Below are 19,995 nucleotides of genomic sequence, written 5' to 3'. Positions count from 1 at the left end.
TGTACCGAAAGTATTAGTAGTCATTGAACAGTTTGCAAATGCATTGGGAGTATGGGATTTTTAGACTTCATGGAATTCAGGGGTCTAGTTTTCCCTTTTTTCTCGTATAGAAATGTGAACATCAAAATTGGATTAGATCTAATTGAAGTTTTCGATGCTAAATGATCAGATTAGTAACTCACCAAGAATGATGCTCATGTCAAGCTGAGATTTTCAACCCGTTCAAATGTCATAAGATAAATTACACAGCAAACTTTTCTGTCAGAAGAATAGATGTGTTGAATTACATGAGATTATTAACCCTCTCATCTATCACTCTAGGACCTTTGGTTGGGCATGTTTTTGCCATTCAAGTTGGGTTAACTTTTGGGTACATATTGTGCAGTTCAATTTTTTTCCTTAAAAAAAAGAGTGTTTGATTGCAACTCCCTGGGAACTCAATCCAAGCATCAGCAAAACTAACACGTGCCTTTCTTCATTCCTCACCGTCCTCGACAATACTCATTAGTAGTCCCTCGAGACCAAACAGCATGATACAATCAGCAATTCCCAAAACCCACCTCATCATTTCTGAACTGGTGAACGACAGCGGACTATTCTAGCGTCAGGAGCATAGTGATGACAAAATACAAGTCATACAGTCGACAACGAAACAGCATCCCAACCATTATTAACAACTGACACCAGAAAAGATGGCCATAAAATGCATACATATTGCAACAAAAACTCGTATGCTAAACACATGAACAAATATAAACAAACTGAAAAAGCAGCTGCCTCAGACTTTTATATCGCCTCTTTACATTTCCAACAGGTTCCTCCTGTAATGCAAGGTACATCATGCCTCTCCCAATGCCTTCTTTACGTCCGCCTGCGTCACATGTATTATTTGACAGGGGGCTATGACAAATTCTTCTAGGAAAAACTATCTGAAGGCGCGTGTGCGGATGATCTGCTAACTGGGAATCTATGTGAAGTGAGAAAGAAAGAAAGTACCTCAATGGCCAAAGGAGAGGTGGTTGGGCTATAGCGACTGATAACACGCCCCTCCTTATCAACAAGGAACTTCGTGAAGTTCCATTTTATTCCTGAACCCAAAAATCCTGATTTACTTGCTTTGAGGAACTTATAGACAGGTGCTGTGTCGGGTCCGTTAACTCGTACCTAGAATCAAGCAACAACTCAATACATTGGCTAATTGGATGAAAGTAACTATTGTCAGACAACCAGATGCGTCAGGGCTATTGAGCTACGTAGCTATTAACATATCATATATATAATAGGTGCACTTGAGAGAGATTGTCAACTAGTATAGTCGTAAATAGAGCAAAATGAGAAGGAAAATTCAACAGCAGTCGAGTGATGCCAATATGAAAATTAGAAGGAAAAACGAAAGGCAAATCTAGAATTGATGGACATGTACCAATAGCTATCGACTGAGGTTTTTCCCAACAAAACTAACATCTCGAAGGACGGACATGTTACCCCCAAAGACAATATTCCGGGGTCGCATTTGAGTAGGACACCAACCTTTTGATACCTTACATCTGATGGATTGAAGTGTGCAACTCCTTTCGGCTCTTGCACTCTAACCTATCGTCAATAAACATTCTAACCCAAACCTGATGTGTTTACCTACTATAACAGATTTCAAGAGAGCAAGTATAATCAATCTAATAAACTTTGTCTCTATTATAAGCTCACATTCAAAGAAGCAATGATCGCTATGTTAAGGAGATAGTTTTTTCTAGCTAACAATTAATTTGAGTCATGGACCGGCCAACAAACTCCTGAAATTGTTACCCAAGTCAGGGACCATGATTTGAATGCTTAACTAAGATTTAACTAAGAGCATACCTATATAAAGATTATAGTTAGTTGCAGTTAAATGCAAAGGAGACCAAGTTAAATAAAAATAAATTTTCTCAGGCCAATGGTAAACCTTGGCAAACATATACGAACAAGAAAATCCACATCGTAGGAGCAACAACAGTCATAAGGTTTTACTCATGCATCTGTACAGGATGAACTGACAGACAATCATAAGTTTGCAAGGTTAACTATTTTTCACCAAAGTCCTATTGTGATACAATATAGAAACAATCATCCACATCACTTGCGAATCCAAGCTACAAAAAGCGTAAGCTCGCAGAGCAGCAATTCTTACCTTGTGGAAGATCGGGTATTCAGCTTTGTATCTTGTGCATGCAAATTCTTGTGCCACCTGACTTGTTCCAGGCTCTTGTTTCAAAAATTGATTGCATGGAAAAGCCAAGATCTCCAGACCTGAGGCACCCAACAATACCGAAGTCCTCTAACTTTAAGCAATTCTATGATAAGCAAAGGAAATAACAAGATCTCAACTTTTCATTCGCAGCAAAATTCACAACGCGACAACTTTGGCCCCTTAAAGAAAAGATACGTGATGACTCCCTCGACATTCATTAAGGACCTCAAGAAATCAAAGAATCCTATCGAGCCATGAAGTCTCAAAAAGATTTAGATAAAATCCTCAGCATCAACAGACAAAAAGCATTGAATTTAACCAATTCATGCCAGTTTCTAAAATTCCCTCCGTCTGATACACCTCTTTTCATCAGCAAAGCAATCGTTTGCAAGCAAAATCCCAGATACCAGCACACCACCCAAAGTATCATCACCAAACAGATAAATTTTGCGAAACAGCGTAAACCCAAAAGCTTAAAAGGACAAGAACAGGAAATAAAAGGGACCAAAAAAAACCAACCTTGGTCTTTGTACTTGTTGTGAAGCTGGGTAAGCTGCGTATAGTTGGAGTTCGTGAATCCACTGTTTCCAAACCAATCAACAACACCAAATATAAACCGATTCCACAAGAACAAACTAAAACTTTGAGAAGGAAAACCCACGATCGAGGCTTGAAACAGGGGATTGGCAAGAGGCATACCATTTGGAGGCAACGTTAACGACGAGAAGGACCTTCCCTTTGTACGCGCTCAAGTCAACGTCCTTCCCTCTACTATCCTGCTCCACCCACAATACAACACAACCCCACAAAAACCCCGTCAGTTTTTCTCCTCATCTGCATCATCGCCGCGGGTGCAGAGAAAGGCACCTCGTCAAAATGAGTTTCTCCGGTATTTACCTTGACGGTGAACTCGTGGATTGATTTTTCAGGGACCGACTGCGAAGCGCCCATCCTCGCTTCGTGTGGACGGAGCTCGAAGATTGGGGGTGGGCTTTTTTATCTATTCGTGGAGAAGATTTTGTTCGAGGTGCGTGCGCGATGGTTTTTCTTTCCTCCTCCTTTTGGGGGGTGGGGGTTCAAACGGAGGAGGAAGAAGAAGAAGAAGAGGAAGGAAAAACGTCGAGAAGAGGAGACTGTTGTGAGTTGGCCAATTGCCTCGTCATACTCGCTGGCAAAGCTCTTGACTTGATTAGAGGAAACCCGCGTGGGGTCCGCTGCATCTTCTGTGTTTCTTTTTTTTTTATTCCGTATATAATGATGTCCTTATCAAGATAGGAAAAATTCCAATTAAGGACTCACTTGGGGTCAAATTCTTAAAAAAGGGTCCAAAGTGAATATTGTGTCAAATAAGGACATAAAGTATTTAATCAGTCTCAAATAAGGATTCAAAGTGCCCAAAAAGTCTCAAATAAGGACCTGGGTCCTTGGCCGGCCAAAATACCTACCGGCCGGCGAGAAAGTTACTGTTCCGACACCGGAACAATAACTTTTTAATTTTTTTATTATTTTCTTTCTATTTTTCCTTTTGTGTTTTTTTTCTTTTTTTTTTCGTTTTCTTCCTCCGCCGGCCATAGCCGGGGCCGGCGGAGGTCGCCGGCCTCAGGCGAGGCCGCCCTCGTCGGCGTCGGGCGAGGGCCGCCCTCACCTGGGCTAGGCGAGGTCGCCCTCGCCGGCCTATCAAGATATCACCGAATTGAGAGTTAAAGTGGGACAAATCAAAAAAAAAAAATTTGGAGAGCAAAAGGATCTCTCTCTCGTGAAGTTTTTGATGCATGATTTGATTTGGCTTCCATCGACACCTTTTTTTTCCTTAATTCGCATTTGGGGCAACGACAAAATTAGTTTCAATGTGTAATATCGTTCTTAAACTTTTAATTTGTTCAATACGGTCTCTAAAACTTAGCTTAATGTGCAATGCGGTCCTTGGACTTTTGATACATGTTAATAGTTCAAGGTCAAGTTGAACATGTACCAAAAGTCCAAGGATCGTATTGAACAAATTAAAAGTTCAAGGACTACATTGAATATCGAGCTACAGTCCAAGCAACACATTGAACAAATTAGAATTTTAGGGACCACATTGCATATTGGGCTAAAGTTCGAGAATCATTTGTGTTATTTTCTAAATTTAAAACAAAGAGATCTAGTGAAGTTTTTATGCGCGATTTGGCTTCCATCGATACCTTTTTTCTATTTTGCGTTTTCTTGCTATTTCATTCATCATGGTTCCATGTGTGCCTTACGACATTTTTTGTTTCATGAAGACAGATTATTGTTGGGACCACATGGAATTTTTCTGCTTTACCGATTTAAATGATTCTCTTGAGGGTCTTATGAAAATGAATATTTCAAACCTTTGAATGAGGATAAATTTTGAGCACTTTCGACTCATCCGAGAGGGGTGAGTTTATTCGGATGCAGCTTGGCCCGGACCTTACATACACGCTCTAGAATTTACCCTTTTGGAGAAAAGAGTGATTTCAATGGATACCTCATTGTGATTATGCCGTCAAACACAGTTCAAACCCCGTTAATCTTTCTAAATTAATATGACAAAGCCGGACCGGAACGATGCCATGATCCTTGTCTCCATGCTTTAGGGGCCCTTTTCGTAACATCAGAGCAGAGGATGAGCAAATCTTTCCCCTCTTCTATTGTTTGTTTCAACGTGGGTAAATGTCGTTGGCAGTGGTCTCGGGCTTTCGCTGTCACCCCAGCTGCGTCTCATCGAACGACAACGAAGGCACGTCTAGCATTAAAATGATGCTTCAGTTGCCTTTCTAGCCGGGTGGGGAACGGCGGATTGAGCTTGACTGTCTTCAGATCTCTGTCAACCGCCCCATTGAATTATGGTCCCGTTATCCTATCACATGTCCACGGCCCCCTCCCAAAAAAGATTAAAAAAAAAAGGAAATCTCCAGCAGACAGACTAATGTGAGATCTCTGTCTGGTCCTTTCGACACTTCAAATTGGCCTATGTAAAGGGATAGCACCTAGACAGAGATTTAGGACGGCCGATGTTTATCTCAAACCCGCCCCACCAGCAACCGAATATTTCCCAAACCCGCCCCAAACTATATATAGGATTTTGTAAAGAAACTCTAAATCTGTCCCGCTTTAGTTATCGGGTACCCGCCAGATTTTCAACGGGTTCTCGAAATCGCTACAGTTGTTATTATTTTTTCCTATACATATTTTTATTTGAATATTGCCTAACATAAAATAAATAGTGATTCCACATTCGCTGACATGCAAATCCAGATCATGCAACCACTTACAACTTCATCTGATTCGTTTGAACAGACATTGGTCTTCTTTGTATTGTTTTACATGGTCTACGAATCCCCAAGTGGCGAAAACCGTGAAACCAGCAGGTCCATTGCCAGTGGCTAACAAAGAGACAACAGAGAGAAACAGCTGTACGCACCGCTTCAGTAGCAACTAAAACTAGAAGCCCTCTCTCACTTCACCCGACCCTAGCAGAATGAGGAACCAGTGAAGAGGGCACGCACCAACAAAAGCACGATAGAAATGGATCAGCCAATTTCTTGGATGCGCCCAAGGATTCCATCCGTCGTTTCACGCCCGAGGCATATGTGCACATAAATATGACCTCACTCCTTTTGGTAAACTAACTACAAACCAAGACGGAGACCATCTCAATTGCATCAACATGGAATGACAGAGAAAGGTTATGGAATGATGCCCTGGGCCACAGGCGCTCCAGGAAACAATTGATTTTTTATCCTGCAATTAAAGTTGAAAGGGTACAAAATTTTTGTACATTTCAACCTAAGAAGAGTTAGTTACAGCCCTCCCCTCTCTCACCCTCCACCCCCAACCTCACATGTGACAGTGTGTCGTCGCTCGCTGCCTTCTTCCAAAGGACATGATAACAATTATAGCTATATACAGTTTGACATGAAAAGCATGCCATTCTATACCCAACCCTTTGCAGCCTCTTGTCAGGAAATACCTGCTTTGCACGGTCTTGGAGAACAACCAAGATCAGACCCTCTAAACCCTGATCAAAAGGGGGTTGTACCTGTATCAGTGATGGCGAATAATTATTATAAACCATACTGATAGAAAGGAGAATCGTCCCCCAAAACCAGGATTAGTATGACAAATACCTGCAATTTTGTCTTCATAACCACCGTCTATTCATCTAGGCCGCCAAAAGCTGGGAGCTGAAAAATCAGATCAAAATATCAAATATATTCGAGAAATGTCAATACATAATCCAAGTAACGGACTTTAATAAAAGGAAATCTGAAACTAAGTCACCTTCATAGGGTGGTGGTCTAAATGGCACATGATTTCTGTGATTCATTGGTCGAGGAGGACAATCCCATCCATGGTTTGGGAACCTTGTTGGCTCACATGGCGGGTAGTCATACTGATCAGGTCCATAGTTTTTTTCTTTATCATGATACCGTGACCCTAAAGCAAAAAGTAATATTTGTTTTAAGACAGAATGAAACAAAAAGGAATACGCAGTTTTATACAAAACTGATTTCAATGCTGGGAGAAATCTAACCAGAAAAAGGTGCTGAAAATCTCCAGTTCTCTCTGGTCTCATATGGGGGTGGTTTCATTCTCTCATGATTATTGTAGTGATTCCCACTGCCCCTGTTATGTGGAAAGTGGAACCTGTTGTGGGAAGGTGGAGGAGCCTCCCTACGAGACCTGGTCCGCTGGTCTGAATGGACATAAGAGAACTGATTTGGTGGAACAGCATGAGGTGGCCTCATAGGATAAGGTTTATGGTTCCAGGCAACATCATCCGCATCGTGACTATTGTTACTCACAGATCTCCTGCCATAAGAGCTTGTAGAATCAGATATATGCATATGCTTCTGTCTGTCTCTGCACTCGGGAGCATGAAGATGGACTCCGCCAGACACTCTAGGGTCAACTCTCGGTGGGACAGGCTGGTGACAAACTGGTGGTCCCATATTATCCTGAAGATTCTGCCCAGATGCCAAAAACCAACAGGAAGAATACTTTTAAAGCATTACCTTTTATCCAAAGATAAATCAGCATAAGCAAAAAAAGAAAACACCCTATCAGTTCCCTTAGTAAAAAAATTAGCAAGATAAAGTGTATAGTGGTATAGACTCACATGAGCATTTGCATTAACATGATGATTGGCCGCACCGGCAAGACGATCTGAAATTGTGGAGCCAGAGTGGAATGGTGGATGAGACGGTGGCGGTGGCGGTGGTGGAAGTGCAGGTGGTGGTGGTGGCGGTGGTGGTGGAAGCTGAATAGGGGATGAAGGCAGAGGTGGAGATGCTGGAAGCATGTCTCGAGGAGCAAAGGCAGGCGGAATATGTTGCTCAATATTCTGTGGATTCTGTGCTGAACCCACAATACCATTTGTCAAGTTCATCTCAACTTCAGAAGGAGCCACATCTTCCATCTCGAGTTCAACATCAACATCCTGCAGAATATGTCTATGCTTTGCTATAGCAGAGGTCATTTCCTGCTCGGGAGCTTCAGAAGTGTGCTCAGGGGTGACAGCTTCAAAACTCTCATCAGAATCACTTCCTTCATCTTCGTCTTTCCGCATTCGAGGCATGCAGAATCCGGGAAGCTGAAAACTTGAATTGCTGAGACAATAAAGTGATATTGTTAAGCAATTTTTCCAACCAAAGACGATGGAATAACCAGAATTCACCCAAGTAAAATGGTACGAACCTGCCATATTCATCCACTAGCATCCCCTCCATTTCTCTAATAGGATCATCAAAAGATCTTTCTGTTCTTGAAGAGCGACGAGAATAGGGACCAGCTGAAGACGAACCACTCATCATATCAAGCTCTCTCATGTGATGACGTATGATGGATTCTGGCAAGATCTTTCTTTCTAGCCAAAGTCTCAAAACCTAGAATGCATAAAACCCATAGGTAGAACATAAAAAAGAAAACAGCTATACGAACAAACCAGCCACTAAATCCCATCTTCAGCAGGGGTTGCCAGGGCAAAGGAACAAGAGAGACACCCCCTGTCATCTGCCCAAAGCCCCCAGCCATTAGACCAAAAAAGAAGGAAACTCACAAGCCTTTCTCAGATTCATCATAAGGGGAAAGAAGACAAGTAAAGAAAGAATCCTGTACCTTAAGACACTGTTTTCGATTTTCGTGTGAAGTATTTCCAGGTGGAGCAGCAGCTGCCAGCAATCGTGACAACAGTGCCTGGATAGCTGATGGATATGCACCACCCGCCTCACCTAAGAAATTCAAATCAACCCAATCTTCACCACGTTCATTTTACAAAGAAACAGAGTTGACTTTTCAAGCATGAACTGTGGAAGTTCAATTGTGACAAAAATAGAGGCATTACCTTTCAAACCTCGGGAGCACTGCATTATAGAATCGACCAGAAAAAACAAGTCTACTCTTCGGTGTAAGCTCAATTCACTCTCTAAGTTACGGGCTAGCACTTCAACCACCTAACAAAGAAGTCAAGTAAGATATTCATACGCCTAAAAATTATAAAACAACTAAAATTATTCATTTCATCATTCTTTCACTCTAAGACAAAACTCTACAAATTAATCATGACAAACAAAAGTTTTGTCAAATTATATCAAAAATAGGTCAAAATATTTATACTTGTGTACGGCTTCAACTAGTCAATTCACCGTACATTATATGCTACACAAAACGAAGGGAGTAATTTCCTTATCATCACAATGACAATTTATATCAGTAGCACTCTAAAATGACCGCACTGTGTGAAATTTCTTGAAATGATTCCCAAACTTTGCAACAATGGAAGGCCAGAAGATATTTTGTAAATCTTACACCAAAGCGGACTATAGATATGATATTTAAAGGGAAGACAGACAAAAAGGTCTGTTCATTTTCTTCTTTCTAACTCTCTAAAATAAGATCGTTCAATGCCAACCCACAAAACCACCAGGAAAGGAACACAAGGCCTTGACAAAACAACTCTAGAGAAGGAAAATCCAGCATACACATCTTCTCCACAAAATGAGCTTGGGACAATAAAGAGCTCAAACTCATACAGACAAAGCTCAATCCTGAATATTGTCACATTATATTAGTCTGATTGTGATCAAGGTCAACAAACCTAATATATTAAAATTAGACCCATCAAACGGGCGGGCGGGCGGGCGGGCTGGGCAAAAAATGGTCCGACCCAAATAGACCAATTTAACCCATTTTGACCCATTTCCATGCAATGCAAATATAATGATCTATACCCGACCCAACCAATATTATTAAAACACTTCCACATTTAACCCAATCTAGGAAAATTCATACCCATACTTTGGTGAGAGTACGGAGTAAGTGAACACGAGATCGAATGAGGGCAAGAGAGAATGAAGAGAGAGTCATAGAGGTGGGTTGGATCTAAGTAAATTGTAAAACCCATTTATGACTCATTCAACACCCATATTATGTTTAAACCCATTTATGACCTACTTACTTAATATAACTAACCTATATAACAACTAAGCCCATCATATATGGGTTATGCAATGGGTCTACAACCCATTTTGAATGGTCTAATTTTTTTTTTTTGGGTCTATCCTATCTCTAACTCTCCTCGCTCTCTGACTTTTGCTCTGCCTCTTGCAGAGCGTAGGAGTCGAACCCCGCATCTGTGATACTAGCGTCCCCACCCCCCCAATCCCTTTACCAGCAGGGCCGCATGCCTATTGGCTTGACAAGTCTAATTAGAATGAGAAGTTTTACAACACTTGCGGGAAGGAAAATTTCTTAAAACAAAAGGCTAACACAAAGAACCAAGAAATGTTGATCAATATCAGAACTCACCTTAGTAGTGGCACCATACTTTGCACAGTCAATAGCTACACGTGTTGCTCGGCCAATGCTCTCCTTTGTTCTTGTTAAGATTCGCAACACAGCCTCAAAAGATGACAGCAAAGCGTGGGCATCTGAAGAGCTCCCCTTACCCACAGATCTTGGTTGTTGAGTCATGGACTCAAGTTTGCCTTCACAATCAGCTAAACCATGCAAAGCTTTTTTCTGAGGCAAACTGACCACAGGGCTTGCACTTCCATTACTTAGGGTAAATTTACTGCTATCTGAGGTGGACATATTGCACAATGCGGAACTTGGTGGAGATGCTCGCTGAGGTGTTTGAGGTCTATCAGTCGAAGAAGCGCTTGAAAAGGCAATTGAGTTTTCTTTGTCAGATAAGTGACCATTAGGAAAAGAGGCATTATTTTTGTCCTTGGGAGCTTGTTTATGTCGGCCTTCAGATGCAATATACCTAATAGATAAAGCAACAACAGACATTCAAATATATCAAAAGGGACATTGAGCCCAGCAGATTATGGAAGACAGTAATAAGGAATTAAGCACATGCATTCGCATGAACAAAATTCATGCAGGTAAGCATTGCACCCAAGCATGCCATACCAGTTAGCAGATGAAAAACTAGAGTTAAAGTTGCAGAAGAGACAAGGAGACATGCACGATCAGATCAGAAGGCAAGACTTACAGATTGGACAAAAGAAAGATGCATGCACTAAAACCTAAGTGTGCGCGCATGTGAACCATAACAGCAGAACAAACCACCCCCCCCCCCCCCCCCCCCCCACCCCCACCCCCTTCTCTCTTTCTCTTTCCTTTTCAGCTCCTCTTCTCCCAAAGAAAAAAAAAAGAAAGAAGCACCCTCTTGGCAGGCCCTGTAGGGAGGAACCCCAGGAGATTGTTCCGCTGCACTAATAATCTGTAATAGGTTTACCTCTCTAAAAGATTTCATAACCATGACAAAAAATACCGGTGACAGACAAGCATAAGCATCCTATGATGAGCACATTTCACTCAAATCATCCAAGTTCATGCACTAAATTCAACTAATTAATTTGCTTTTTTCACTTTATCTTCGAGAAGCCACATCTTACGCTTTTCAAGCACTCCAGTAAGGTTTGTCTCGACAGGTAAATAATCATCATTATATGATATGAGAGAAAAAAGCTTCCTTCCCTTATCTACCTTTCGAAAAAAGACAGAAAACAAAGTTACAGAACTTACATGCCATTAACATGACAGCTATCACCATCTTCAGACTTCGTGTGCTCCATATTCTTGCAACTAAAGTCTTCTGAGCTCTGCCGCAGCTCTTCAGCCCGATGACTGGACAAGACTGCAGCAGTTCTTTCAATCTCTATGGCCTGATCTAGACTACCAGAAGTACCCGAAATACTGAACAGCTTATCACAACTGTTGGCCCCAGTGTTCAGTAAATCAAACTTGGCAACATTCTCTTCATCTTCTCTATGCAATGGTTGTTCTGATAAGACGTTATCTGATCTCAGTGTAACTGCACTCACCTCAGCTCGAAGGGGTATGTGCCCGACAGATTGAATTTGCTTTGCAGATGCAGCAACCAGATTAGCTGACGGTGAAATGCAAGCATCACTTCCATCAAGACAGTTTCCATCACTAGCAACAACTTCCTCCTGCTTTTGGATTTCAATATTTTGATGGAAACTGTCCGATTCTTGACTAAGCTTTGCAGTTTCTTCTAAACCTTTGGGGCTTAAAGTAATAGAAAATGAAGGAACATGATCCTTAGGAGCAAGGTTGCCCAAAGAATCTGAAGGAGGCACTCTAGAACCATTGCTAACATTGCTTTCAATCGCTAAATGAGGAGAACTCCGAACAGATGAACAACTTTGTGTGGCTAATAATGCGCCATCAGAAGATGGACTTTCTTGAGCAACATTGGCTGACATAGCTTCAAGAGCTCGGTGAAGGCGCTTAGAGGGAGGTAAAGCAGCTTCAACATCTGTCGAACCAACATTTGACTGATTCGTCGTATCTTTCCATGGTTGATGTCTGAATTCCGGAGATTGTATACAATTGTCTGATGGTGAAACATCATCTGAAGCTTCTTTTGTCATTGGTTGATCAACATCGTCACAATCTAAAGACGAGCTGCTCTGCACCGGAGGATTTGCAGTACCTTCTGCTGATACTTTCTCCTCTGTAGGAGAAGAGGTATTAATGACAGCTTCTGCAGTTGATAATTTGCCCATGCGTACCCTAGCTCGTTTCAATAAGGGTAAGTGCTCATCTCCATCTTCCCTCGGACATTCACAATCAGGAGCACTTTCTGAATTTTGACCAGTGCCCTTACTTGCAACATGTGAAGGTTCCGTGTCATTTAAAGTGGGTTCAGTACCATCATTGAGTGCTCGCTTCCTGTTTAGTTTTCTTTTTTTTCTGAGCACAACAGCCTTTATCTTGAGGTCAAGCCCTTTGTTCAATTCAACATCTCCCTCCACGGATTCAACCGGAGTCTCAGAGTGCAAAGGTCTACAACTAGAATCAACAGCACTGCCTTCATTACTATTAGAATCTGAGTCCATACTCAGTATTTCAGAGCCGTTGTCATCTATGCTTCCATTTGGAGGACAAGTAGGAGAATCCATATCACTCCCTTTAGAAACATCTAGAGTTCTCCTTGTTCGTCTACTCTTTCTCATGGAACCTTCATGGACTGTAGTTGACGACAGAACCCCAGCAATCTTTTCACCGTCTTCACATGGCACAGAATTGTCATGTTTAGAGGATTCCAACCTTGCGGAACTTCTAGACCTTCTAGCCGAAGGTGCTCTTCCTTGTGCAATAGAACTCTCCAAGCGCGACCTCCCTGATTTCCTTCTCAAAGTATAAGTTGATAGAGGACGAGTTTCAGTGACTGCCCCATCATCAGTTTGATCCTCTGATGCTCGTGTATCATTCAAATTATCTACTTCTGCACCTATGTCATCCTTACCAGACGGATTCTGCTCATTTTCTACTGTCACTTTTTCATTTGAACATTTTGATTGAAAATTGGAAGTTCCTGCAGCAGCTCCTGTCAGATCCTTCAATGGCAAGTCTGGTGAGGACGCCACTGTATTCCCTCCATTTGTCGCATCAAACTCATTTTCAGTTTTTAAATCATTGTCTTGTTCCTGCTTCTTTAGCTTCTCATAACTATCTATAATCTCCTGAACTGCTCGTACAAAATCAGCACCCTTGCCCTGACGTTTGACAAGAAGAGATTGCTTTTTCTCTTCTGTAAACGCTTCCACATCGGCAGGATTACAGAATGCTCTACAGGGAAAAAATCCAATTCAAAGCCCAATAAACTACAACAAATGTATAATAATAAAAAGAAACAATCAAAACTCAGTACGAACAAATACAAAGCTATTTTCTTAAAATATATGTGTGTGTGTGTGTGTGTATTGGATAGAACAGGTGACCAAACAATCCAACTAAACCTAAAGGGCATAGAAAAGATACAATAGAAAAACAGTCGCACTCTATTTTGTACCATATCCCTCCACAAGATTCACACTAAATCTTCTTTAGCGCTTCTAGTTTTCATAATAACAATGCCCCCTTAGAGGACATGATCACTCACAAAAAGTTACAATCTAGCGTGAGCTTTCAAAGTAGCCTTAAAACATACTTTTAAGTCCCGCCTATGTTAATCTTTCACTCTATCCAAGAACAATGAACTAAAACCTATATCCTCAATCAACTTATTTCTAATGCTGTTTCTTCATGTAGAACCCTGAATCATCATCTCCTTGCCAATTGTAAGCTTCCAACGGTTTGTTCCATAAAGCATAGCCAAACTTAAGACAGTTAGAAAACTTTTCCCTAAGTTCAGGTAATTTTTTTTTCAAGGCAGAAGACACAAAATTCGTGTCCCACCACAAGTCAGAAGAAAATAATATTTTACCATCCATCAGTGATGTGGAAGTGGAACCACGAGTCTTCCAATAAAAGGTACCATTTTAGTAGCAGCACTCTTAAAAAAAAAGTCCTATGTGACATTAAGAATCAGACGAACTATAGCCTAGATCATTTTTATGGAAATTTACTAAAAGGACATCCCAATAAAATGCTGCATTGGAGAAAAGGGAATCTGGTCACAGGTACCACTCAAAGTAAGACAAACGGTTGGTTCAGCAAATAAAGCATATCTGTAGATAATGAGCCGATCATTCAAGTAAAAGGCAATGTTCTCGATAATCTCATAAAATGTAATCATCACTCGGGGTGTGTATCCACTCTTTTGCCAAATGCATTTAAGAGAAATTTGAGGTACTTGACAATATGAATTGAACCCAAAAAATGCTTTTGGAATAATCTTCTACATAACCAAGACCGAAACATCCCATCCTTTGCACCAAAGGGAACAAGGGAGTCAATACACAATAGCTTACTGATGCTTAGCTCCCCATTAGACAAAACCCCCATTGCCAAAGCCTTGGGCCCCCCAACTTCTCATCTAAATCAAAATGACTTCATTCCCTCTTGTCTGCCATCTCTGTATATATCCATATCTTTAGGTCCACCCATGCATGAGCATTTCCCACAACACAGATTTTGTACCAAACTAACTTTTCATTCACAGTTCACCATTTAAAAACAGTGTCTCTGAACATAAAGCAGAGCACAATACAAATTAGATTCAATGAAACTTTTCCCTTGTCTAGAATATATTCCTACAAGCCTTCAATTTGCCAGGGTCATGTTCCTCTAATTCCTCCCTTCCCTGTTATTATAACCGCAGACTAATTTCTGACATGATATCCTTTTCCCGGGTTCTTCTAAATAGCTAACTGTAACAATAGTTGCCGTTGTCAAAAAAGTTTTATTGCACTGGAAAGACTGTACCATACTCGCGTCAGATGAATCAATCAGCATATAAAGTGTGAGAAACAATGTCAATTTTATATCAATACCACTCCACTGAAAGGTTGCCTATGGCAAACTATAAACAAGGAGATCAAAATTTCACTCCCACAGAAAAATTCCAACCACCCACAAAACTTCCCTACTAGGAGAAGGTTTTATGACTAACAAAGCTGATCCATTCAAATAACTTGCTCACTAAGTACAAGCAATTGAGACCCCATATGGTCCACAAAGAAAAATTCAGTGCAGTAGTATGCATATACATCAAGTCAGGAAGAAGGAGCAGGCTGAGGTAGAATTATGGAAAAACTTACTACTCATCCTTCTACAGGAGTTTTACCCACAAAAAGTACATACTTGTCAAATTGAGATATGAATAGTGGAATCAAAGTGCTAGAATTCATCAAAATAGAATAGGAATGTTTGACAAAGAACCTATAATAATATTTTCATAACACAAGGTGAAAACAATTTGGTTCTACGCCTAGAAACAGAAGCTATGCTCATTGTTTTATATCAAGTGACTGAGACTTGAGGGGCTGAAGATATATAAAAAAAAAGTCAAATAGTGCCTTCACTGGTCTTTTCAAAAAAGCTTTGACAGGATATTCATTTTTGTATACGTAGTTTAGGATACCATTTTTCCAGTTATAGAATTAGGAAAGACGAAAGAAACAAGGAATTTATCCTTCTCTCTTCAACTTAAGAAATGGAAGCTTTAAATCCTACCAAAAATGGAATATATAGCAGGATCTTACGGTATGTTTTGTTGAACATGCCATTTTTTAATTAAGTAGTTTATGAACCAATTTCCAGTTACCCAATAAGACGACAAAAGAAATAAGGAATTTTTCCTTCTCTCTTCAACTTAAGGATGGAAGCTTTAGATCCTACCAAAAATAGATATGACAAGAAACATAATTTTCTTACTGAAAAATTCCATTGCCCTTCTAATCTCCCCTGAAAATCTGTGGATAAAGTAGTGAGATTTACGTAGCTCGCCATTCTTTCCATTCCTCAAGTAAACAAGTAAATTGATTTCTTCTTGTTTGTTAAATAGAAACAGACTAACAACTTTCTATCTTCCCGAAGTTTACCAAAAATTGAGTCAAAGTTGTGATAAAAAGATATTGAAAAGCATATTACATCCATTACCACAAGCATCATTGTAAAGTACTTTTTTGGAGGGGATAGAGAAATATAGAGCAAATTGCATAATTATAGCAATATAGGAGAGGAATACATACAAATAATACACATCCAAACATCATTTAATGACTAACCAAATCCACTCTGAAACAAAGATGTGAAGGGGCTACCCCAAGAAAGTCGGCCTCATTTCAACCTTTTTCATGGCATCTCTAATTACCAACTCCAATCTGTACTCATATGATTTCTAACCCAGGAGCCAAATGGCACATAAAAGGACATTGTATGATGCCAATGTCGGCAGAAGCTCTACCAATATACCAACAATTAAAAAACCCAGCCGAGAGTAGTAGGAAGAAACAGGAAAGAAAAACCAAAACCAAAGTTCCAACCTCAAATGTATCTTCTCATCTGCATAATCAAACCAACAATCTATGTGGTTAATCCTAACTAGACACTAATCAGCTCTCCCTAGCCTCTAACAAATCAAAATGCAAACTTTCAGCTTGATCAGCCAGCCTAAAGGATCCCTCAAGGCCACCAGTCACAACCATCCAACAACAAATTTGAGACCTCCAAATCCCCATCAACTACTCTCAAGAGTCATAACTAATTTAATTTTGTTCCACTTAATTTGAGGAACAAAGAAGGTGTCTTCATTTGTTGGATAAAGTTCGGAAAGGAGCATGCATAGCATTCTTAGGCCAAACCGTTAAATGACTATGGCTCTAATATAGACAAGAATCATTGCGCTAACTTTTCTTTTCACATCTTGCAGCTAAATGAAAAGGAAGTATGAGAAGATAATGCAACTTTTCATAGACTGGACATTAATTAAAACATCTGAAATCTTTACCCACATTCCTCCTGGGAAATGTCAGTAACAATCAAGTACATAATACACAGATGACAGAACCCGTTGAAAGAAACTAAGACAGAACAAAGTGAGAAATCGCGGGGAATAGAGGAGCTCTAGATGCCAAAAGAGAAAGCCATACAAACAGAAAACCTTAAGATTACTCCTCATCTTCTCAAATGCTCAACTTACCAATTCCTTCAATTGGCACCGCACAACAACCCGCCCTGCCCCCCAAAATAAAAACAAAAACAAATATCCAACTGCACACGCAGCCATGCGCTATTGTCATAGCATGCTTAGAGACTCATCCGCCTCCAGAACATGCCTGATTTATTTAAGCAGCTCAAAGCCATTAACCAAATAAGGCTTCTTCAAAAAGTTAACATATCAATCCATTCCCCTATCCACCAACATCTCAATAGAAAACAAATGGCCAGTGGCACTCATTAACAAGAGCTCTGAGCCTCTCTCTCTCACACACACATACACCTGCGCATGCGCATGCACGTAGGAGGTTTTATTTTTATCTAAAATGATAGATCTTCTCAATAGACGGGACGTCAGTGACAACACGTGGCTTTTAATGGCAATTCACCTTCTGAAGTACATTGTGAAATGAAGATAAGGGATTCCTCAGGAACCATAATTGTCAATTACATAAACTCTCCCCTTTGTTAACTTCTAGCCAATACAACACCACAACATAGCAATTCAAGTGAAACAATATAATCTTCCAACAATCAGAAATAGCGTAACTTTCATTCTGAAGACTCTCAATCTACCACTCAGTCTAGTTAATTATTTGACCAAATTTGTGACCTATTTCACAGGGCAAAGGTTGCATCATGCAGAAAACTAGAACAAATGTTTGCACATGTGCCAGAAAGATGAGAATATATAAAACATGGTGAACCAATTTATAGAGATCACTGACATGGTCCATTCAAACTTACATTTGTTGGGTTCCAAAAAAATATACAAGCACTTTCTTCCAGTCTGCTGAATAGCCCCATTTCTCTGGCTCACTTACCTGCGCAATGAAAGTAAAATTTAGTTAACTGGAGTCCAGACAAGAACTACTTGTACATGTACAGTGCAAGGCAGTTAAAAGAGATAAGACAGAAGGGCAGGGGGAAGATCTATTATGGTAAAAAAATGCTTTGCACAAGCAGGAGAATCCTCTGTATGGGCATAACATCAATAGGGCCATTTAGCCTATAACACGAGGTAGTTCAGAGACATAGCACAGACATTCTCAACTTCTAAACAAACAAGTTACGGATACTTCTCCAAGACATTTCAGGCTAGAAACAGGAACCACATGCATCATCAGATGTAAACATGAAAATGGACCTCCAACATGAAATAAGCCGAGAAGAATTACTAGCCTAGCAATTGACCTTACTATTACAATATAAAGTTAGCCCAGATATGAGAATTTCTTATTCCAGATTCCTACAATTTGAACTGAACACATCATATGAGCTGAAAGGAAATCGTCAACAATCGCGAGATGATTAAAGAACACCAGCTGAAGCCAGAGATATTAATCAAGCACACTTTTGACCTATCCCATCGATCGAACTCAATTTCTCAAACTATTGAGGTACCTAAACAAACTTAGCCAGCTACGGAACACCTCATACAAGAGAAAAAAGGCTCCCCAACACTTATGCATGCCAAAAGTCACCTAAAAACCCTAGAGATGGCATCTTTTCTCAGCTCCGCAATCATCAAAAAACCACAAATTCTCAGATAAATATCCACAAAAACATGCACAAAAGTGGAGCGCACATACCGTGGCAGGCCAAGCGGGGAAACCTTTTACTTTCGCAAGCACGAGATCGCCGACCTTCCATTGCCGCCGAGCGGCGGCGGCGGCGGCGGCGGCCTTGCTCGCCCCCCTCCTGCGACTCGGTGCCATCGGAAGAAGAATCTCGTGGCGGCGGCGGCGGCGCCAAAACCAAAATTAAGCCACGCAATTTCGATTCACATGAAATCCCGCACGCGAACGCGCCGACACCGCCAAGCCGCCCCCGAGACGAAGCCTGAATTCCCCGGGCGACGATGCGGCGGCGCCGATTGTAGGCATTGAAGGACGCGGCCACCGCGGCGAGGGACTGTACAATCACGAAGAGAGAGAAAGAGGGAGAAGGAGATAGAGAGAGAGAGTGAGTGACTGTGTACGTTCGGAACCCTAGCGAGAGCTCGAGGAGCGAGGGAGAGAGAGAGAGAGAGAGATGGAGAAACGAGAGAGAATGGGATTAGTGGAAGAACAGATATGAGTTCGGCTCTCCCGTGGTTGCTAGAGTGCGCCGGTGGGCGCAGGTTAAGGCGCGTGGGGGCGACGGCTAAAGTGCGCCCGGGTGCTGATGGAACGGTCAGGAGGTGGTCAGAGATACTGCGCACCGATGGCACGTGACCTACCGACTAAGGATTACGTATCTAAACGATCAGTTCAACTTCAAATGCTAAAAACCAAAAAAAGTTCGATTGCAGTGAATCTTTAACGTTAATTAGTTAGGATAGCAGTTAAAATAACTCTTTTTCCTATTTTCCCCTCACAATTCCAAATATTATATAAATCCCAATTTATATATAAATTTTACATAATTATATACGATAATTTTTAATGGTATTAAGTTTTTACATCGGAAAAAGCAAAATGTTGTATGTCTTGACACTCGAAAAGCTCACGAGTGAAAAGTAATGATCACTCCGAAGACAAACATTCTTAAAATTACTTACTACCAATTGTGATTTTGAATTCTAACCCAAAAAATAATTGTGGATCAGTTGGGGTCGAGCTAGGCGTAGGAGGCATCTTATTTTGATAATTATTGCATTGTGAAGGGACTGAAAAATACCAAAATTCGCATGATCAAATACTTTAAGTGAGCGCTTCGTTTGAGGTTTAAATTAAAATTTTCCTATTAAAATTTGAAAAGTTATTAGACTTACAAAAAATTTATGAAAGAATTAGGATGGCTTTAGCTTTTTTTTTTTTTATGACCCAGGAACCCCCGCACGGCCGACAGCCGGAAGGGTA

At 40.7% G+C, this 19,995-nt stretch overlaps 1 protein-coding gene across 1 annotated transcript; it reads right to left on the bottom strand.

The window, feature by feature from the left end:
• Positions 1-546: 546 nt before the first annotated feature.
• Positions 547-19,182, bottom strand: LOC115673586 (protein HUA2-LIKE 3). Its single transcript, XM_056314519.1, has 17 exons — positions 18,745-19,182; positions 17,900-17,976; positions 11,267-13,339; positions 10,040-10,499; positions 8,577-8,685; positions 8,351-8,463; positions 7,931-8,118; positions 7,353-7,842; positions 6,768-7,200; positions 6,507-6,670; positions 6,172-6,272; positions 3,125-3,218; positions 2,927-3,003; positions 2,747-2,808; positions 2,168-2,286; positions 997-1,164; positions 547-871 (listed from the first exon to the last, which is right to left on the bottom strand). The coding sequence occupies exons 1-17, from the start codon at positions 18,868-18,870 to the stop codon at positions 839-841; spliced, it is 4,887 nt and encodes a 1,628-aa protein (XP_056170494.1). The 5' UTR covers positions 18,871-19,182; the 3' UTR covers positions 547-838.
• Between the last annotated feature and the right edge of the window lie 813 nt (positions 19,183-19,995).

The sequence above is a fragment of the Syzygium oleosum genome, unplaced genomic scaffold (assembly GCF_021117445.2).
Source record: "Syzygium oleosum isolate NSW1041296 unplaced genomic scaffold, Sole_v2.1 Sole_v2.09, whole genome shotgun sequence".
NCBI lineage: Eukaryota > Viridiplantae > Streptophyta > Magnoliopsida > Myrtales > Myrtaceae > Syzygium > Syzygium oleosum.
This window is presented reverse-complemented; position numbering and strand designations above follow the sequence as displayed.